Source organism: Equus quagga, chromosome 14 (assembly GCF_021613505.1).
Source record: "Equus quagga isolate Etosha38 chromosome 14, UCLA_HA_Equagga_1.0, whole genome shotgun sequence".
Classification (NCBI taxonomy): Eukaryota; Metazoa; Chordata; class Mammalia; order Perissodactyla; family Equidae; genus Equus; species Equus quagga.
Genome location: NC_060280.1, coordinates 11,899,184 through 11,921,941, shown reverse-complemented (window position 1 = coordinate 11,921,941; position 22,758 = coordinate 11,899,184). Strand labels below are relative to the sequence as shown.

The following is a 22,758-nucleotide window of genomic DNA, read 5'->3' as shown; positions in this document are numbered from 1 at the left end:
TCATATATTTAACCAGTCCTCTGTTGAAGGACATTTAGGAAGTTTCCAGAATTTTGTTATTGCAAACTATGTTGCACATATATTTGTGCACTGATATCTTTATGAGGTTATGGATATGGGATACAGCCCTGCAGTAGATTTACTGGTTCAAATGGTTCATGCATTTAAAATATTGATAGATGATGCCAGATTGCCCTTGAATAAAATTATATCATTTAAGCAAGTTGTCTAATCTTTGCTTATGTGGCCATCATCTGTTGAGAAGATAGACTCAGTTTTATACTGAATGTAGATCAGAGTAATATAGAGCATAGTATTTTTATATCCATTTTCTTCTTAAGATTTTCAGGTATGAAGGCAAACATCACAACCCCTTGTCTTTCCAAATTTGCACAGTTAACTTTGAGTTTATTACCCAAAGGGTGTGGTACTTTGTGGCTCAGTAATAATTAGGTTTGAAAGCACCAAGTGAATCCTGGGGTTTAGAACCTTTACTCTGAAAGGCATTTCTACAGTTCACCTAACTAAAGATTTTGGATAGAAGAGACCTCTGGGCAACAAGACCCATGACAAATTGTGGTGTCTTAACTGTAACCGTTCATATGGATTCATTTACTTTCCTAGATCTAAGATTCTTCTCCTAGATAAAATCCTGTATAGATGTCAAGGAACGGGACACCTTGAAAAATAGACAGCCCTCAGTTTGCAAGTACTCAATTTACAAATGTCCTTTGTGTATGAACAGTTGCCGTAAGGACTTACTTCTACTTTGCTGCGGGAAATACCAAAATCTTCATCTTTCTCTTCTGAAATAACTTAAAATCTTAATTTTCTAAAGGAAATACTGTTTAAAATTCGTCATAATTCAGTACTGCCTAAGCTATCTAGTCTTTTGTCCACTGTCCTGGTAAATATTACCTCCTATTAAAACTTTGCTTCTGTGGAAAAATGCCTCACCAAGTTCCTAATAATAGTCTTACAAACAGACGTTTGTACTACAATAGGCTCATAAATTAGGAAGTGCCTGTATTAGCATTTCTCTTAAACTACACAGGAAGCTGGCCCTATAGCTTTGCAAAACTCACCCTGCTTCTGATACTCACAGCACACAGTGAAGAGTATGACTCTCCTATTTCTTGGCCATTCTCAGCTACTGGGGAGGAGAGCACGTCCAAATCTAGACCCGCACCAGATCAGCTCTCATTTTCAGTTGAATATTTGAAAGAAGGCCCATTTCTGAAAGAACCATTGAAAATTGTCAGTAATAAGTTACTAAGGTGAAAATCAGCAATTTAAGTTAATTAGTTAAAAAGCTTCAGAATTAGGTCTGTCAGAGGCAAGATAGAGGACGCAGCAAGGATAAAGCAGTGATAGAAAAGATGCCTAGAAAGGAGTGATAGTTTTTTTGGAGGAATGGGGTAATGAAATAGGCAGGCTGACAATGTAAATTGCTTCGTATTGCTACTTTGGGCAATAAGATATTCCATCTAAACTATTGGTCTGGAAGCATCATCTTCATTGAAAAAGTTTTGTTTATTTAGGGTTAGGTTGGTTTGGGCTGAGAGCTCTAGGCGGCATGTTCACACTACCATGAGTCACCCACTTAATGGGAGAAAGCCCCCCCCATCTGTTTCCCATATGAAGAAGACAAGCTCTACTGTTGCGATGAGGCCCACTCATTAAGAAAACAAGTTCTCCATTGTATAGGTATGTTTTGACCTTTCCAGCCTCAATTTATTATGAAAATCTTCAAAGTTACAGAAAAATTTAAAGAATGGTACCATGTATAATCTGTATAATGTATCCCACCGGAATACTACAGTTATTTTGCCATATTTGCTTTCTTTATGTGGGCCTACATTTTGACTGCTTATGATAGTATCACACCAAGAAAATTTTAATGATAATATCCAGACCATTGTTAACATTTCCCCAGTTGTCCCAATAGTGCCTGTTTGTTTTTTGGTGAGGAAGATTGGCCCTGAGCCAACATCCATTGCCAGTCTTCTTCTTTTTGTGTGAGGAAGGTTGTCCCTGAGCCAACATCCGTGCCATTCCTCCTCCATTTTGTATACGGGATGCCACCACAGCATGGCTTGATGAGCAATGTATAGGTCCATGCCCAAGATGCAAACCTGCAAACCCTGGGCCTCCAAAATGAAGTGTTCCTACTTAACCACTATGCCACCAGGCAGGCCCCCCAGTAGCGTTTTTTATAGCTGTGATTTTTTTTTTTAACCAATATGCAATCTCGGTTCATGTATGTAGTTATGGTCTCCTAAGTCTCTTCTTTAAGAGTATAGGCTTGTAGAATATCACACATTCTGATAATGTCTGATTGTCTCCTCAAGGTTTTGTTTAATTTATCCCTGTATAGCTGTCTCTCTTATAAATTGAAAGTCAGGTCTACGGGCTTGATTATACCCAAGTTACATGTTTTCAGCAAGGACAACGCATAGGTGGTGGTGTCTACTTCCTATTCTATCACCTCAGAAAGCCCATAGTGTCAGGTTGTCCCGCTTTTAATGAGGCTAAATTTGATCACTTGGTTAAAGTGGTGACACCAGATCTCTCAAATGTAAAATTACCTATTTTCCTTTGCAATTAGTGAATAAGCCACAGCTGTGTTTTGGAGTTTTTGAATCGTGACACATCTGTTTTATTAATGATAATGTTGATTGGAGGCAGCTCTTCAGGGTAGATTCTGGGCTCCTAGTTTGCTGTCTAGAAAACTTTTAAGAGATCTTCCCCAGTTGAATGGAAACAAAAGCCTGTTAGTATCTGGAGGTGGAAGCCGTGGGTGAGAAGTGCCGCACAGAAAGAATACTGCAGAGGAAGCAGAGTGTTAGCAGTGGATTTGCTGAACCATGCTCTGGTTATATGGGATTATTTGAGAAGAGCGTATTTCTGCAAAAGCATCAAGATTAGAACAGGGTAGCTAAAGCCCGGAGGAATCCTGAATTTTCTTGGGGGCAGAAGTAACCTATGGTATGGTACTTTCTACAGTGTGAGTGTCCTTATCTAATTAGCCTCATGCTTCTTTTTAGGCCAGAAAATCAGTCCAGAAGGAAAAGCTAAAATTCAGCTTCAGCTGGTCCTGCATGCAGGGGACACAACTAACTTCCATTTTTCCAATGAAAGCACAGCAGTGAAAGAGCGAGATGCAGTGAAGGACCTTCTTCAGCAGCTGCTGCCCAAATTCAAGAGGAAAGCAAATAAAGAACTGGAAGAGAAGAACAGGTGAAGGAGGAAAAGAAAAGCTTTTAAGAGATACTAGGTTCTCTCCAGTCTCCCAGTAGAATAATAGCTTATTTCTCACCCCTTCTGCTTCAGTAGTGTAAAACCATAAAATATGGGCTTAGTATCTTTCCTTCTGTGTTTGGTTCTCACCTTTAGCATCTTAAACTAGCTGTTTGGCTTTGGGCAAATGGGAATGTGTAAACTCAGAGGTTGAATTAACTGCCTCAAGCCTAACACTTGATTAGAACAGAACTGAGATTCGAAGATGCTAAGGTCCCTTCATTCCTTTTCCGGGTTCTGTCATGGGAAGATAAAGATACTAAACCATGAGAAGTGTATTTGTGAATAAGAAACCTGTAAAAAAGTTGAGAAAGCAAGTAAAGTAATGAGAATTTCTGATAAGCTGAATTATTCCATCACTGATACCTTTCAGGCCATCTGTGCTTATGGCTCCAAGTGCTTATCACCATGAAAATTAGTTGCTGGAAAATCTCAAGTGTACCTCCCCTCTTCACATTCACCTTCATTTGTGAAAGAGAATACAGTGCAGTACAAATACAAACACAGTGACTTTTGTATCACTGGGATACAGAGATGAATAGGACACAGTCCCTGCCCTCAAAGAGTTCAGACTTGCCACTTCATGTGTTCCTCCAAAAATGTTCTTTTGCTTTTAATTACTAGCAGATGAACTTAATGATCTCTGCTGCTCAATCATCACAAAATGAAAGTTGTGTTCCCGTGTTTCATGTTGTTAAAGTCTTTTAAAAATGTTACCTAAATGGTGTTTTACTCCAGAAGTTCAATATATGCATATATTCTGTCACCAGAATGCTGCAAGAGGATCCTGTTCTGTTTCAGCTTTATAAAGACCTTGTCGTGAGTCAGGTGATCAGTGCTGAGGAATTCTGGGCCAATCGTTTAAACGGGAATGCAGCGGAGAGTTCTTCCGCATCTAATCATAAGCAGGATGTTGGCATTTCTGCAGCATTTCTGGTATGTGACCCTTCTAGAATTCTGAAGGGAAAAAAAAAAGAAAAGAAAAGGCTAATATGTATATTAACAATACCATTTCTTTTGTAAAATTTAGCATTTCCTTAAAGTAAGTTAATGGATACTTCAGTATCGATGGTATTCTTCTCAAGCATTTTAAAAATACATACCATATTTTTTAAATTTCTTTTTGCAAGTTATATTTTTTTGTTCTTTCTTTTGGCTTTTGGACTTGACCTTAGCATGTTGGAAATCAAATGGACTTTTGAAGGAGAATCTTTTAGCAATTGGGCTAATACTTATTTCCCCTAATACTTTTAAATTGAAAGCTTTCTGATATCTTATTTTATGAATGCTGTATTTTACTTATAATGCAAAGTTAAATGTATAGTGACCATCATATTATAGAAAAAGTAAGATTTATAAAATATATCTTAGAGAAAAACTGGGAATTCCTTACCCGTGTAATTAGAAAGTAGGATTCAGTCAGTCTGTACTCTAGTGGAACCAAAGCAGTATTTATACATTTAACAAAAATTTCAGTATCAGTTATATGTTTGACGTCTTATGGGGTGCTTAGTAGTGAATTGAGTTAATAAGACTTTTTCCTAAAGAAACTGGTCAAATAATGCTTGTCTAATAATTTAGTAACCAGTGTTTATGGTGGTTTTGATAACTGTACAAGTTTTATGTTAAAGCTCCACTATCCACTAGCAGGGCCAGCCCGGTGGTGCAGCGGTTAAGTGCGCACGTTCCGCTTCGGTGGCCTGGGGTTTGCCGGTTCGGATCCCGGGTACGGACATGGCACCACTTGACAGGCCATGCTGTCGTAGGCGTCCCGCCTATAAAGTAGAGGAAGAAGGCTATGGATATTAGCTCAGGGCCAGTCTTCCTCAGCAAAAAGAGGAGAAGTGGCAGCAGATGTTAGCTCAGGGCTAATCTTCCTCAAAAAAAAAGCTCCACTAGCTGTCTGCCCTTGGCCACACTTAAGCATGCCCATTTGACTGTGTTGGATTTTCAAGGAAGCAGATTTTAAAGGTTACAAAGATTATGTGAAACCAGGCCAGGCTTCTTTGAGCCTGTCTTTATGCCAAAAGTAAAGATGAGGGACTTACCTCTGTAGTTCATTCAGAAGGTCCGTTCTTCCACCTTTGTCCAGTGTCTGTTGGGTGCTTAGACATCTTCACCCAATATTCTAACAAATATATATATATGGATGTGGTCTTTATTTTAGGCTGATGTCCGGCCCCAAACAGATGGATGTAATGGTCTGAGATACAATTTAACTTCTGATATAATTGAGTCCATATTTAGGACCTATCCAGCAGGTAAGAAGAATCAATTCTTCCAGATAGTTAAAATATTTGTTTGGATGAATTCACTAATATATTAATGAAAAACAAAAACTTTATTCCTGATCAAGTGCAATAAAATATGTACTTTACCCAGTGCCTGACATATGGTAGACATTGTGTTCAATATATGATGTGCTGTCATCAATTCATTGGTACGATGACTTTCCCATTCTTTCCATCAGTGGTTCTTAAACTTTATTTACCCTTCAGCATGCCTGAGTAAGATGACATGCTCCAGAGGCACCGTGAATGAATCTCTCTATAGCACTAACTCAGATCATCCTCCGTGCTGCCTCCAGAGTGACCTTTCTAACCCACAAATCATTTCCCTTGTATAAACCATTCTAAAAGTATAAACGTCTTGACCCTGGGCTTAGTGATTTATGACGTGCAGCCAAGGCTGAGAGCCACTATTTCGGTCATACTTCTGACTAAACACTGCTCTCTTAAACCATATAGTGTTCTCTTTTCCCCCTTCCTCACTTCTGCCCCTTTTTCCTTAGGAAACATGTCTCTCCCACAGGACTCAGCTCAAGCATTGCTTCATGCCATCTCTATAAAATCCTGACTTCCTTGGGCAGATATAAGCCTCCCCCCCCTTTCCTTCTGTAGGGCCTTGTGACTGCTTCAAAGAGTTATCACATTGTAATGTAATTATTTTCATATCTTTCTGATATAATTGCGTAGTATTTACTGTGTGCCAGGCACAACTCTAAGGCCTTTCTGTATATTGATTCATTTAATCATCACAAATACCCTATGAAGTAGGTACTGTTATTCCCTGCACATTACATATGAGGATACCAAGGTGCAGAGAGGTGAAATAATTTGCCTGTGATCACACAAAAGTACGTGGCAGACCTAGAATTTTAAATTTAGGCTCTCTGGCTCAAGAGACCATGCTTTTAACCTCTTTGCTCATTGGACTCTGGGCTTCTGGAGTGCTGAACTGCTAGTCCAAGTGAGTTGGAGGTATTTATTTCCCCAGCACCTAACACAGTGCTTTGGAGTGAAAGCACACATACATAAATCATCAAACAAGCAAACTCAGGTCTGACTCCAAGACTCTTGGTATTTTTACTAAAACTTCGAAACCTGTTCATTCTCTTGTTGCTAAAGAAGGTTTTTGTAATTTGTTAAGATTCATAAAGGTAGCGTGTCCCCTAACCTATCAAGTTATATTCATATTTACAACTGATAATTATGTGCAGAATATAAATTTGAGCAGGTTCATAATCTAGTTTTTGCTGTTAGTCTATATTTGAACTAATTTGAGAGGTTTTAAGAAAAGGAAATTTAGTATGTAATTATTATGGTTTTTTTCCTCCACAGTAAAAATGAAATATGCAGAAAATGTTCCCCACAACATGACAGAAAAGGAATTCTGGACACGTTTTTTTCAGTCCCATTATTTTCACAGGGACCGGCTGAATACGGGGTCAAAGGACCTCTTTGCAGAATGTGCCAAAATAGATGAAAAAGGTAACTGTTTATCCCTGACACACACTAGCATTTAATATTCTGCTCTCTAGTCATTAGTGCTGTTAGTGAATTTTTTTTTTTTTTAATTTCTGAGGAAGGTAAGACTTGATCCTCTTTTTATTTCATTGATTTTTCTAGGGTTAAAAACAATGGTTTCATTAGGAGTGAAAAACCCACTACTTGATTTGACAGCTTTGGAAGATAAACCATTAGATGAGGTAAGGAGTAGTAAAAGGATTTATGAGAGAAAACAGTCTTTTCCTCATCTTCAACATTTTTATAGTTTTAAAATTGCTTTAAGTGTAAATGTTCCACTTGTGAGAGTGTAAAACAGAATATTGTTATTTGGAGTGATTTATCAGAAGTGCTTTTCAGTAGCACTGTTTGCTATTAAAATCACCTTGGAGAACTTAAAATTCCTGTATGAGTTGCTAAAACTTTTTTAAAAGAATTTTCTAGCTCTCCCGTCATCAGTTCTCTATATAGTAATGAAAGCTTAACATGTTGGTGAGTCCAGCTTTATGCTCTAGCTAACATTCATCTAAAGAAACGTAGATAAGTATTAGTAGACAAGGAAAAGATAACAAACATTCATTGATTGCCTCTTATTTGCCAAACCTTGAGCACCCTCATGACCTTTACCCCACGCTAGCCCCAGCGTGTTTCAACAGCCAGACCATCAAGTATGACCTGCCTAGCTCCGCGTCATGAGGCCAGGCTTCCTGGAGAAAGAAGCACTCCCTTCTGAGCATGGCTAGTTCCATCTTTGCCTCTGTCTCCTAGGCCAGGAACCTGCCTTCCTCACTACCCTTTTCATACACTTCGATTTTCATTTTCTTCCCCTTCTTTTGGCTCCTCTGCTAGCCACATACACATGCTCATGCTTTCCTATCTTTTTTCTGTTTTTCCTTTTATTTTAGTATATGTACTCTCCAGGTGAGGAAACCAATATTAAATTTTGTCCTACAGTCTAAATTATAAATAATTTTTATAATTTAATGATCTCTGTTGCCCAGGTGAGTCATTTACTTAATGAAATTCAAGTGTCTTCTCGGTAATGGTGAATCTCAACACATTACAAATGTGGCCCTCTTTAATCATCCTGAGAAAATGAAACTTAGTGAAGCTTAGAGATACAGCTTAATATGATGGGAGAAAACTTTTAGTGCTTTTTTTCAAAAATAAAATTGATGGTATATTGTACATGCACGTGTGTAACTTTCTTCTTCACTTTACCTATTATCAATATCAGTCCAGGCTAAATATACCATAGTTAAGTAAATAGACTTTAAAACCAAACTACCTGTCTTAGACTCTGTCACTTTTTAACATTTCTAAGCCTAGTTTTCTTATAAAATGAGGTTAATAGTACTGACCTTAAAGAGGGTAGGAAAATTTGGGAGATGATGTTTAAGGGTACAAACTTGCAACTAGTAGATAAATAAGTTCTGGGGATCCAATGCACAGTGCTGTCACCAACACTGTGTTATAAAACTTCAAAGTTGCTAAAAGATTAGACCTTAGTTGTTCTCACCACAAAAAGGACATGGTAATTATGTGACACGATAGAGGTATTAGCTACAATGATAATATAATGATAATTGGTAATGATAATAATAATGGTAATGATATTGTGATACATAAATGCATCAAATCAACACATTGTACACCTTAAACTTACACATTGTTATATGTCAATTATACTCAATTTAAAAGATGCAAAAAAAAAAAGATGCTGACCTTAATGGAACTGCTGCAAGAGTTAAAAGAGCCTGCTACATAGTAATTGCTCAATGAGTAATAGGGATTACTGTTATTACCTACAGTTTTTTAGTGCCTGCATAGTATTCCTTTGTATGGATATGTAACCAGCCCCCTTAATAGAAATATTGGTTGATTCAATTTTTCCTTTGGTGCCTCTTCCTCTACTCTTACCTCTAGTTGCTGTAACTGTCCCGAGATATGGTCTTGAGCTTCCTTCTGAGTACATTCTCTCCATTCCATCGGTTTAAGTACTAATTATGTAATGATGAATCCCAAATAGCCCAAGTCTGTCTAACTCCAGAACTCCAAAATCATTTATCCATCTGCCTATTTGTTATCTTCACTTAGATATTTCACAGATACCTCAACATAACATGCCCAAAATGGAGTGTTTGATTCCCATCCTCATAAGCCTGTTTCTCCCTGGCTCTTCATTCTCTCAGTAAAAAAATTAATTACCATAGACTCAGTTGCTCAAACCAAAACCTAGAAGGCTCCTTGATTCCCCCCTCCCTTCCTGCCCAACATTCGGTTCATCAGCGAGTCCTCTACAAGCCGTCTCTGATCTGTCCGCATCTCTGTCTTCACAGACACTTGCACCTCTTGCTCTTAGGCTGACACCATCTTTGCTTTGATTGCTTGCATTAGCCTCCTAATTGATCTTCCTGTTTCCGTTTTTGCTCCCTATAGTTTATTCTCCCCTAGCAGTCAGAGTTATAAATCAGATCATCATACTCCCTGTGTAAAACTCTTCAGTGGCTTCTCACTGAACTTAACATCAAAACTCCTGCAAGACTCTTCCTGATTTGGCCTCTGCTTGCTTCTACTTCAGTTTGGGCCACTTGTACTCATTTGTGTTCCAGACACAATGGCCATCTTTCAGGTGCATTCCAATCTTTTTCTACTTCAGGGTCATTGCACTTGCTGTTGCCTCCTGCTCTTCTACCTAACTAGCTTCTACCCATCTTTTAAACATCTGTTATAATGTCACTTCAGAGAGATCTCCTGCAACCTCCCTGTCTAAAGTAGCTTCTCCCAATCCAGTCACTACATCATATCACCCTCTTTATTTTCTTTATAGCGTTTGTCACTTTCAAAAGTGGTCTTTTTATCTTATTTTACTTGTCAGTTGTCAGTCTTCTCTCAGTAGAGTATAAATTCCATAAGGCTGACTTGTTTACTGGTCTGTTCCCAGCACATGGCATGTATTAGGCCTCAGTAAAAAGGCATATGAGTCTTTCTGTAATCTTTGTTTACCTCTTTAGCCTTACGTCTCACCAATTCCTGACCCACCAGGTATACTGAACTACATACAAACTGATGACACAACTGTATCATGTTGCTTCTATACGTTTGTTTAAGCAGTTTCCTCTCCCGGAAATGTCTCCATGGCTGCCTTGCAAGCAACTGTTCATCTTACACGGCTCTGTGAAGCTTTTTCAAATCTATCTCTCCTCTCCTCCAGTGAGATGGACCACTTCCTCTCTCATAGCACCTATAAGTCTTAACTGTGTGCACTGGCTTACAGCCTGGCATCCCACTAACTAGTATTTTGGCTCCTTTGGCACAAGGTCTTACTAGCTTTCTATCTACAGCTCCTAGCATGTAGCATGCAGTCAGTACATATTTAAAAATATTATCTCATTTAATTCTCCACTGTCCCATTTTATGGAGCTTGGAAAAGTTGACTAACTTGCCTGGACTAATATTGGAAAAATGATAAAGCCAGAATTTAAATCCATATCTATCTGACTCCAGAGTCCTTGCTTTTTTCCAGTGTATTCTATTCCTTCATTTAATATTTTGCTAACTAGATCCAAAATTGCTCTTTAAAAAAGTGCAGTTTAAGATGATTTTTTTGTGATGCTAAAAGAAGTTAATGATATTTCTTAATTTTTTGTGTATAATGTCACTTATTTTAAAATGTTTACCTGTAAATATTTAGTACTGCTCAGAATTAATGGAGTCCTGTCATCCAGAAAATTTTTTCAACTAAGCATGTCTCTCAGATAGGAAAACCAGAAACTTACTTTGATTTTTAATCTACTAAATTATTTCTCATAGGGCTATGGCATTTCCTCTGTGCCATCCACTTCTAATTCTAAATCCATAAAGGAGAATAGTAATGCTGCCATCATCAAGAGGTTTAACCATCACAGTGCCATGGTCCTGGCAGCAGGTCTCAGGAAACAGTTAAGTATACACGCACAGGTGTGGTAACTGTGCTTTCCAAGAGAGCCAGATGAGTTGTGGTGGTGTTCTGCTTGTGGTTTTTAACATTACTTTTTTTTCATTTGTTTTAAGAGAAGCACAAAATGAACAAAATGGTGAGCCCAGCGGCATCGATGGAAATTCCGGAGATGCAGACAGCTTTCAGCCAGCAGTCAAAAGGGTATGGGTAAAAAGTCGGGACCATTTAGGGCTCAGGTTTCTCCAGATACCTTATATAATTGCTAGTACTCTATATTGAGCCTTATTTCAAATGACTCAGTTCTTCTGACCAAGACATTAAGCATTTGGCTTAAATTGTAGAACGTTTTAAAGAGCACTTCCTCAATTTTGGCTTGCCAGCCAACTTTCCATGGACTCAAACCTGTTAATTGCTCTTTATTAGTTTTTTTTTTCCTTCACATGTACACATACACACAAAACATATAGTTTTCTGGAAAAGAGTATTCAACGAAGGCAGTGTGACAGAAAGAAAAGCTAAATATTTGTGTATATGATTTAAAAAGATAGGATTTGGCCCTCATATTAAACCTAGCATGTCAGAGCTGTAAACGTCTTCTCATTAAATATGGAAGAAATCACTTGGGTATGGGGGAGTATGAACAGAGTTTTCTACTTGCATATTCCTTCTTTCCCTGCAACTTTGCCAAGCTACTCTGTCCCTCGATTTTTTTAAGTTCCTCCCTCCCTGATTATAAAAATAAATTATAAAGCTTTGTTAGAGGGCAATCAGGCAATGTGTATTAAAATTTTAAAGGTTTATGGCCTTAATTCCACATCTGGACAGTATTCCACTGTAGATGTTTATTTTTAAAGAGTTACGTACAAATATTTGCATACAAATACTCATTACAGTGTTATAAAGAAACAGACATCCTAATATCTGTGGTACATCATACAGTGGAGACTGATGCAGCCATTAATGATTTCAGAAGGATTAGTGATATATTGGATTAAAGAGAGTTTACGTATACCATAATAATAGTTCAGTTCATGAAAAGTTAAATTTAAGAAACTATTTTTGAGTTGGCTAAAATATTGTATTAGGTGGTTGGAAACAACGTGAATAAGACAGAGTTCTTGTCCTCAGAGAGTTTAGTGTCTGTAGGTAAGAAAATTAAAAGAATAATTAGAAAACGAAATTTAAAAATATAGTAATTCTGTTATTTACAATAGAAACCAAAGAGAATAAAAGTAAAATAAAAAGACTTCGCAGAAGAGGCTGTATGATATAATTCTACATGTAAAAAAACAAAAGGCCTTTAAAAGAATATACTAAATGTTTATCTTTCTCTAAAGGGATTATGGGTGAGTCTTATACCATATTTCATGTATTTCAGTAACAATGTGTTTCTATAGGCATATACACCTTTAAAATTAACAAAGCCAGTAAGATATATCTTTTCTGAACTAAGAAAAGTGGAACTAAAATGTAGGTTATAGAGAGATGTTAAAGGAATCTAGGAAGTGATAGTTTTCTTTGCAATGTGGTCATGTCACTTAAAAGGGATAGTCTGAGAAATGCGTAGTCAGGGATTTCATGGTGTGAACATCATCGAGTACACTTACACAAACCTAGATGGTATGGCCTATTGCACACCTAGGCTGTATGGTGCTAATCTTATGGGACCACTGTCATAGATGCCATCCGTAGCTGACAGAAACATTGTTAGGCGGCACGTGACTGTACTGTTGCACTAAGTACTCTTGATTCCTGGTAGTGAGAGAGTTGTGAAAAATCACTGTTTGTGTGAATTTTCACAGTGTGCAATAGTAAATGCTGATCTAGATAGTCTTTCAAGTCAGTAGTTGTCTACACGTGTTCTGCAAAGGGTTTTATAGAGTGAGAGATTCAGAAGTAATAATAGAGTCCTGAAATTTGTGGAGCTTTCAGTTAAGGGTGAAAGTCAGTGATCTAACTAGGCCTTGGCATAAGTTTTGGATTGGGATTATTATGGGAGGCTAGGCAGGGACATGACTTAGATAAGGCAATGGCAGGGGTGGAACTGAGCTTGACGTATGTGCAAGCTGGTGAAGACATCAGGATGCCTTGAAGTTGGCTGAGGGTATAGAGTTGGGAAAGCAGTAGAAACTTAAGCCGTGTCTAGGTAAGGTGGAACTCATTAATATGTTACTCTGAATATCATGCTGCAGTCAGATTTGTTCCTATGCCACAAGGGGACTATTCAGACTCTTAAAATAGGGACAATTTATAATAAAAAGTTTTCAAATTGATCTTTTTTTGAGATATATTTAATAAATGCCTTGATCCTAGTCTTGGTAGCTACAGATTAGAGTTGACCAGATAAATTTCTTAGTAATGTAGAGGATGAAATATTGTAAAATTATTTTCACAAATGTTTACATAGGTTTTCTTCAAGTGTCTTTATAATTAATGTGTTTTTATTACAAGGCTATAGAAATTTAGCAGTTTGTTACTAGCCCAGGAGAAAACAGATTAGTAAAACCAAAATAAAGAGTCCAAAAGTAAACCCAAATACATAGAGAAATTAAATATATATGTTAAATATGGAATTTCAGAATCAGTGGGAAAAAACAGATTATTCTACAAATGGTGTTAGGAGGACTAGTTAATAATTTAGTAAAAGGACACTCAGACTCCCTACTGCACTCCGTATTCCAAAATAAATTCCAGGGGCCAGCCCGGGGGTATAGTGGTTAAGTTCACGCACTCCACTTCAGCAGCCCAAGGCTCACAGGTTTAGATCCTGGGTGCAGACCTAGCACTGCTCATCAAGCCACGCTGTGGCAGGGTCCCACATTCAAAATGGAGGAAGATGGGCACGGATGTTAACTCAAGGACAATCTTCCTCACCAGAAAACAAACCGAAACAAAATTAATTCCAAGTGGATCAAAGATTTAAGCAAAAAATTAATCTACAGGAGAATAAGCAAAAAGGGAGTAATTAAGGCTGAAAAACACCAAAGTGGTAGAAAAAGTATTTGCAATACATGTAATAAAATTAGATTATTGGGGGGAAATAGTAAAATACATGTTTGCACCTACCAGATTGTCAAAAGTGAGAAGTTCGATAATATTTAGTATGTTGATTGGTTGGTGAGAAAATGGGTTCGGCTATTTGAGGAGCAGCCATCTCTAGGAAGTGAAGCTCGTGGTGGGGAGACTTCATATTTTACCCTCTGTACAGTGTTACTTTTCCAGTCATGTTCATTACTTTCATAAGAGAAAGTCACAATAAAAAGTGCTGTGTTAATAATTATAGGCGAAGTTACAAGAGTCCATTGAATATGAAGACTTGGGAAAAAATAATTCCATAAAAACGATTGCACTAAACCTCAAGAAGTCAGATAGGTAAGTTTGGTCAATATTAAATTAACTTGAGGCAGAATAGTTATATAACACAAGTCATTGCAGAATTTATTCTGCAAGAGTAGCACTCAAGTTTTAATAATTTTGTTACCATGAAAGTACAGTATCTTTTCTCCATAAAAATTTACTTTGTGCATCTCAGGAAAGGATCCTAAATGATCAAAGCCCGGAAAATAAATTTTGGCGCTCTGTGCTGTTTTCTTCTTATTGCCCATATAGAAACTAAATTATTTTTTTGAAATTTCTTAAACTATGTTATCGTTTTTTGCTTTGGCGAGAATATTGTATTGAGACTGCTAAAATATTTGAAAGATAAACGTTGAGCACCTTTATTTTGTGTGGTCAGTAATTTCTTTCTTCTTTGCTAACCTTCAGGTATTATCATGGTCCAACTCCAATCCAGTCACTACAGTATGCAACAAGTCAGGACATTATTAATTCTTTTCAAAGTATTAGACAAGAAATGGAAGCTTATGCACCCAAATTAACTCAGGTAGGTGACTTGTACTGTTTGAAAACCAGAATTCCCAGATATTTCCTCAGTTTATGAGCACAACCAAATTGAACTATACAACTAATATTTTAATTGAGTTTAAAGACATATTCCTGCTGAATAAATTGAAAAAATCAAGAAGTAGGGAGAAGAAGTATTTGGCATATTCAAGAAGCATCTGAAGATGATAATGAAAAATAAAATGAGTTTATGACTGCTAATTTTTTCTTTCTATATACACAGTTTTATTGGGAAAATCTCCCAGTTTCCAAAAATCTTCTGGACATCACTCCCTAGATATTCTGCATGATCTCAGAATCAGAATGTATAAAACAGAGGTCATTATCCATTCTTCATTTCTTCCCACCCTTATTCATACTTCATTTGATTGGCAAATTCTGTCAGTTCTTCTGGATTTCTTGACTCTATCCCCTTGGCTTAGGCAAACCTGATCGGTTTTCCACACTACCACTGCAAGTTACCTTTCTAAAAACATAAATCTGATCTCATCACTCTACGGCTTAAAAACCTTCACTCCCTGCCTTCGTTGCCACAGTAGTTGTCTGAATGCCTTTATGATCTGGCCCTTAACCCACATCTCCAGTCCTAGTGCCAGCCATATCTGCAACATTCCCCTCCACTCATAATCAGGAGTCCTGTACTCCAGCCTAACTTAGGCACTAAACGACCCAGAGTTTTTAATTGTAGCATCTTCTTGCTTCCTGTGCTTTTGCTCATGCTTTCTCTCTTTTTAGAATGCTCTAAGCCTGTTTCTGCCCCTGGGAACTAATAATAATTATTCAAGACTCCGCTCAAATTTCATTACCTCTGTAAAGCAGTCCTCACCATGCTCAGTAGTGAGTTTGTTTTTTCCTTTTCTCTGTTTTCGCAAATACTGAGGCACTGAGTTCATACCTGTATTGTAGTGTGTATCACATGTTAGGACTTAATTTTTTTTTTATTTTGAAGTAATCTGCTATTTACAGAAAGTTGCAAAAAAAATGTTTTCTGACCCATTTTGAGAGTAGATTCCTTTACCGCTAAACATTTCACTGCATACTTCCTAAAACAGGACATTCTCATAAATAACACAATACACTTTTAGAAACAAGTTAACATTGATAAAGTATTACTGTCTAACCTATAAGTCTTTCCAAAGTTTTGCCAGTTGTACCACTAATGTCCCTTATAGCAAAGGAAAACTTTTCCTCCTGGCTCAGCATCCAGGTCAGGTTTGTGGGTTGCATTTAGTTCTCCTGTCTCTTTAGTCTCCTTTAAAATGGAATCGTTTTTCAGTCTTTCTTTGTCTTTCATGACCTTGGTATTTGAAAAGTACAGGCCAGTTTTTTTGTAGCATGTCCTCAGTTTGAGTTCCTCTGATGTTTCCTCATGATTGGATTCACGTTATGCATTTGTGGCAGGAATACCGCAGAAGTGATATGTAAGTGATGTCTTATCCTCAGTGCATCGAAAGAGGAGGCACATGTTTATTTGTCCTAACTTGTGATGGTAACTTTGATCACTTGGTTAAGGTAGTATTTGCCTGGTTTTCCACCTAAAAGTTCCTATTCTTTGCTTTGTAATTAATAAGTATCTTGTGGGGAGACGCTTTAAGACTGTGTAAGTGTTCTATTTACCATCAAACTTTTACCCAGTAGTTTTTTAGAATACATTGATGATTCTTGCCAAAAACAATTACCGTGGTAGTGGTTAAAGGGTGCTTTTCTAATTCTGTCATCCCTTCTACATTTATCAGTTGACATTCTGCTAAAAGGAAGAGCTTCCCTTCCCTTCTCCTGTATTTGTTTATTTATATTAGCATGGATCTTCTCTTATTCTATGGATTATAAACTGTCACTATCATTTTTTTCTTTTTTTAAACTAAGGTATAATTTACATAGAGTAAAATTTGCCTTCTTTAGCCCATTATTCTGCGAGTTTTAATAAACATATACAACTGTGTAACCACTAACACAATCAAGATAAAGAACAGCTTTCTCACCCCAAAAAATGTACCCATGCCCCTTTGTAGTCAGACCCTTCCCACCCTGTCACACTGGCTCCTGTGTTCTTCTGACACCATTCTCATCAGTTTTTTGAGCACCTTCCTACTTTCTGGCACCATAAGATCGATGTTCAAAGCACATCTTAAATTTTCCTTGCCCAGCCATGGAATCTTCCTTTTAGTGCTGAGTGATTTAGAAATCAAGATCCGTGTACTCATTGCTGTTGGAGTGTCATTTGCTACTGGTGTCATTGTACCTTCAATGGACAGAGCTAGGAAATAGATGTATATACGTATATGCCCACGTACCAAATTTGGGACTATTTGACTACTACTTTCTTTCCAGCCTAGAATTGTCCAACATCTGGCCTTTGGGCCCAAGTAGGCTCATTTAACTTTTTTGGGGGGGTAAGGAAGATTCGTCCTCAGCTAACGTCTGTGCTAACTTTCCTCCATTTTTCGTGTTGGCTGCTAGCACAGCATGGCCGCTAACAGAGCAGTGTAGATCTGCACCCAGGAGCTGAACTCGGGCCCCTGAAGCGGAGCGTACTGAATTTAACCACTAGGCCACTAGGGCTGGCCCTCGTTTAACTTTTTTAAGCAGTGATCAATCTTAAATATTTAGATTCTTTCCCACCCCCCCACCCCCACTCCAAAAAAGTGATTTCATTATCTGAGACACATGAATTGAGTAGGAAGGCCCAAGAGATTATCTGTCTTCAGGTGTGTGTACCTGAGTGCAGCCAGTAGCTAGTCAGCAAGCTTAGCAGTCACTGAAGCTTCTGGTTACAATGTATTATAAAATTTATGACAAAAGGACATAGGAATAAAGTGAACTCCCATGTCCCTTTGACTCATGGTTGTCATGTGCTGTACTCTTACACCAAGTTAAAGATTTTTTTCATCCAGCGCATACACACATGGATTTCTGCTTATAAAAACTCTGTTGAAAAACCTTAGACACGCTAACACTGCACTTGAGCTATTCAACAAATGATTTGTTCCTCTGTTGCCACAATGCCTGGCACTTGTTAGCTGCTCATTGGATAGACAGGTCAATTATGTGCCTGAATGTTGATACTGGTAACAGTGTAGAATGCCTTTTTTCCCCTTTTGGCTAAGTATATTCACTTCCCTGAAAAATGGCAAATGATGTATTTCTGCTTTTTTCTTTTTTTAAACTGCCAGCAAGGATACATGTTAACATGCTGTGTTACTTGTTTTCTTTCTTTAAACTCAATTTTACCTTTGGTGGTAAAGAGTTCACAAGTTAAGTTGAGTTGGTGCTTAAGAAAGGGCTTGACATTCAATGCAATCCCAGTCAGAATCCTAAAATTTATATGGGGCAACGAAAGACCCCCGAAGAGCTAAGGCAATCCTTAGAAAAAGAACAAAGCTTGAGGAATCACAATCCCTGACTTCAAAATATACTACAAAGCTACAGTAATCAAAATAGCATGATACTGGTACCAGAACAGACACACAGATCAATGGAACAGAATTGAAAGCCCAGAAATAAACCCACACATCTATGGACAGCTAATCTTCGACAAAGGAGCCAAGAACATACACTGGAGAACGGAGAGTCTCTTCAATAAGTAGTGTTGGGAAAACTAGACAGCCACATGCAAAAGAATGAAAGTAGACCATTATCTTTTGCCATACACAAAAATTAACTCAAAATGGATTAAAGACTTGAAGCTAAGATGTGAAACCATAAAACAGAAAATATAGGCAGTATGCTTTTTGACATCGGTCTTAGAAGGATCTTTTCAAATACCATGTCTACTTGGGCAAGGGAAACAAAAGAAAAAATAAACAAATGAGACTTCATCAGACTAAAGAGCTTCTGCAAGGCAAAGGAACCCAGGAACAAAACAAAAAGACAACCCACCAACTGGGAGAAAATATTTGCAAATCATATATCTGACAAGGGGTTAATCTCCAAAATATATAAAGAACTCACACAACTCAACAACAAAAAAACAACCCATTTTTCCAAAGAAGATATACAGATGGCCAACAGGCACATGAAAAGATGTTCAGCATCACTAATCATCAGGGGAAGGCAAATCAAAACTACAATGAGATATCACTCTACACCCGTTAGAATGGCTATACTCACCAAGACAAAAAGTAACAAATGTTGGAGAAAAGGGATCCCTCATACACTGCTGGTGGGAATGCAAACTGGTGCAGCAATTATGGGAAACAGTATGGAGATTTCTCAAAAAACTAAAAATAGAAATACCGTATGACCCAGCTGTTCCACTACTGGGTATTTATCCGAAGAACTTGAAATCAGCAATTCAAAGAGACTCATGCACCCCTGTGTTCATTGCAGCATTGTTCACAATAACCAAGACATGGAAGCAACCCAAGTGCCCATCGACTGATGAAGGGATAAAGAAGATTCCATACACACAGTGGAATACCACTCAGCCCTAAAAAAAGACAAAGTCGTCCCATTTGCAACAACAGGGATGGAACTTGAGGGTATCATGTTAAGCAAGATAAGCCAGACAAAGACGAACACTGTATGATTTCACTCATATGTGGAAGATAACCAGACACACAAAGAGAACAGATTAGTAGTTACCAGAGGGGAAGGGGGTTGAGGGGTGGGCATAAGAGGTAAAGGGGCTCATATATATATGGTGACTGACGATAATAATGTACAACTGAAATTTCACAGTGTTATGAACTATTATGACCTCAATAAAAAAAAAATAAAAGGCTTGACTAGGCAAAAGCATGTGAGTTTTGAGGCACCTGTGGACTTGCCTGGTATTCCTGGAAGACTGGGAGGTATTCCATTTCTGCACACATGGAAAGTAGTTCACTCTGGTTTCTATAAATTATGTATTTATACAGGAATAAAGACTGACTGAATGTTTTGCTATAAAACTGAAATGTTAAGAAAGATGTGAAAATGAGGAAAACCACTTTCTGTGTCTTAATTTCTTTCAGGTTCTCTCAAGTAGCGCTGCCAGTAGTACCATCACAGCACTGTCACCTGGAGGAGCACTTATGCAGGGAGGGACACAGCAAGCCATAAACCGTATGTGCTGGGCCGTCTGCTGCTGCTATCCTTCTACTTAAACACGCTTTAAAGAGCAAGTTGAGAGTGGTGCTGAAGTTTTACTGGTTTTCCTTTGGAACAGTTCTGAGATTTTTGTTGTTTTTATGCATCCAGATCTTGAAACCCATCTAGACGAGAGCTTAGGTTTCAGAATTATCGTAATATTACGAACAGTGGCACACTGCTAGTCTCCCTATAGCATACTAAAAGCTTTCTTTTTTCCCTCGTACCTTTTAGAATAAAGGGAAATCTGAAAGTTCCTTCAAAATCCTACAGAAATTTAAATTCTCTGATCTGTCAGCCACAAAATCACTAACTTATCTCAGAATAGCACATCCTGGTTTAGCCTTGGCACAGAGCACATGTTCACACTTATTCTCCAAGTGCTCATTCTTTCAGAGACTCTACATGTGTAAATGGAGCTTTTATCCTATGGACCTCTCTTTTCTTTTGCAGAGATGGTGCCAAATGATATTCAGTCTGAATTAAAACACCTGTATGTGGCTGTTGGGGAACTTCTGCGGCACTTCTGGTCCTGCTTTCCCGTTAATACACCATTCCTAGAAGAAAAGGTCAGAACCAGTTCTAAACACAGCCAGCTGTTGTGGACCACACTGTGAGGTGTTATTTTGAAACTGGAAAATTATATTGAGTGTTGACCATGTCCCAGACAGTGGGATAGCTACTTTGCATGCATCGTTTAATTGAAGCCTCACAACGTCCTGATGGAGTAGCTATTGATATTCATTTTATAGATGGAGAAACTTGAGATCCAGACCAGTTCCATAACTTTTGATCGTACATCTTAAAACTTGTATCAATCTCTAAGCCACTGGGAGTGATTGAAGAACAGAGACCCAAAACAAGTCACAACAGTAAAATTATTTATGTGGTGCTTTTTTAAGGGGTAATGAAATCCAAACTGAGATTGACAGCAAATACAGCCCTAGCTATAACACTGAAACCCTTTTAACCAATTAAAGGACATTTTAAAAATGAAAAAATATTTATAGTATTAATAGGAATAGCTTTACTAGATAGAGTGCTCTTATAAACTATCTTTAAGAGAAAGATAAATGCCCTATTAAAAATAATAGGTAAAAGACCTTTAACAGGCAGCTCACTAAAGAATGCAAGTGGGCCAGTAAACCTAAGGAAATTTTCCTACTCACTAGTATTCAAATAAATTAGCTTTAAAGCTATAGTGAAAGAGCATTTTTCATCTATAATTTGCAAAAGAACATAAAATGATCAATGTTGGCCCAGTTGCTAAGAGTTGAGTTCTTTCTTTCCCTGCTGGTACTTTTTTAAATGCTTTGACCCAGAAATTAGCATTTAGGAATTTAACCTAAGGAAATAATTAAGTAACTATTTAGCCCCAGAGGTGTTCCTCTACCACTGTCTGTGACAGAAAATGTGGAAATAGCCTAAATATCTACCAGAAGGGGATTGGTTAAAGAAGCATTTAGTATGCTCATACATAGAAATACTATACGTTCATTTTAAATGCTGGCTTTGGTGAGTGTTTAATGACTGGAAAGAAAGATGTTCACACTAAACCAGGTGAAATTTTAACACAGTATATACTATCTATTTTTTACATATATGCATTTATACACATGCACAAAAAGTATTGAGAAGGATATGAATTATGAACCAAAGTGTTAATGATCTCTGAGTGGTGGGATATAATAGGTATATTTTTATTTTTATCCTTATACATTTTTTTAATTTTTCTACAGCGATCATGTATTACTTCGAGAATAGTGTTTTTTTAATTTAAAAAAACCTAAGTATATTAGATATTGCTTCTCTGCCTGGTGGAGCCAATTAATCTAAAAGAAAAAAGTAACCTTGCTCTATGTGTATTTTTCTCTTGGTCCCTGTAGACTCTGAGATTTCTCTGTAATTCATTATTTCTCTCATCTTTTTTAGGTAGTGAAAATGAAAAGTAATTTGGAACGATTCCAAGTTACAAAGCTCTGCCCATTCCAAGAAAAAATTCGGAGACAGTATTTAAGCACAAATGTAAGGCAGCAATCTGATTTTGGCCTGATTTTCTTCCTCCATTTAGTAAAATGATGAAATTTACTTTATTTTCATGTAAATAAGTATAGATGTGTGTTTTTTTCTGTTGCTGAGCATACCGTTTTTATATTGTAAAATGTATCATACATTCAGAAGAGTGCATAAAATACATATGCTTTTTAAAATAATAAAAGAAGTATCTGTGTTCCCCCAGTCACAGTGAGAAATAGAACCTTCCCAGTACCCGTAGGTGTCCCATTGCCTTCCCCTCCCACACAGTCCCAAGGCTGTGACTAACCAGGCATTTGTAAGAATCATCTCCCTGCTTTTCTTTGTAGACTTACAACACGTGTGTGTTCCTTAAAATGTTTATTTTGAAAACCTGAGTAGTGAGCACAAACCTGCAATGCAAAGAAAGGCAGAATTAGCATTCTGTGACACTAAACTGAACAGTTCCTGCATTGTGGTCTGCCTTCAGCATCCCTGGCTGTTTCCAGCAGGCGGGGCAGTGGGTGAGGTAGTGAGTGAGCAGTGTCACTTTGTGCCAGGATATTTAGCATAGTTTCTAACACAAGGCTGGAGCAGTCACACAAGATCATGTTTGTGTGTGTTATGCACGTCTTCTCAGAGGTGACTGGGAAAGAATAGTATACACAGACTTAGGAGTCAGCATTTCAGTAAATAGGACAATCAAAAGGGGGAGTTTTAGGGGCCAGCCCGGTGGTGTAGTGGTTG

The 22,758-nt window shown here is 37.6% G+C and overlaps 1 protein-coding gene across 2 annotated transcripts in view; it reads left to right on the top strand.

Annotated features, from left to right (window-relative positions):
* The window catches only part of GTF2H1 (general transcription factor IIH subunit 1), a 34,603-nt gene that overhangs the window by 8,901 nt on the left and 2,944 nt on the right, over nucleotides 1–22,758 (top strand). For both annotated transcript variants that reach the window (XR_006891890.1, XM_046685013.1), the window contains exons 3-14: nucleotides 3,048–3,240; nucleotides 4,071–4,236; nucleotides 5,468–5,561; nucleotides 6,921–7,070; nucleotides 7,209–7,288; nucleotides 10,899–11,026; nucleotides 11,139–11,226; nucleotides 14,309–14,397; nucleotides 14,791–14,908; nucleotides 19,884–19,974; nucleotides 20,452–20,567; nucleotides 21,931–22,023. Coding sequence is in view for 1 of the 2 variants with exons in the window: in XM_046685013.1 (XP_046540969.1) it covers nucleotides 3,048–3,240; nucleotides 4,071–4,236; nucleotides 5,468–5,561; nucleotides 6,921–7,070; nucleotides 7,209–7,288; nucleotides 10,899–11,026; nucleotides 11,139–11,226; nucleotides 14,309–14,397; nucleotides 14,791–14,908; nucleotides 19,884–19,974; nucleotides 20,452–20,567; nucleotides 21,931–22,023 (1,406 nt within the window). In the remaining variant the exon portion in view is untranslated. The remainder of the gene's footprint in view (nucleotides 1–3,047; nucleotides 3,241–4,070; nucleotides 4,237–5,467; nucleotides 5,562–6,920; nucleotides 7,071–7,208; nucleotides 7,289–10,898; nucleotides 11,027–11,138; nucleotides 11,227–14,308; nucleotides 14,398–14,790; nucleotides 14,909–19,883; nucleotides 19,975–20,451; nucleotides 20,568–21,930; nucleotides 22,024–22,758) is intronic.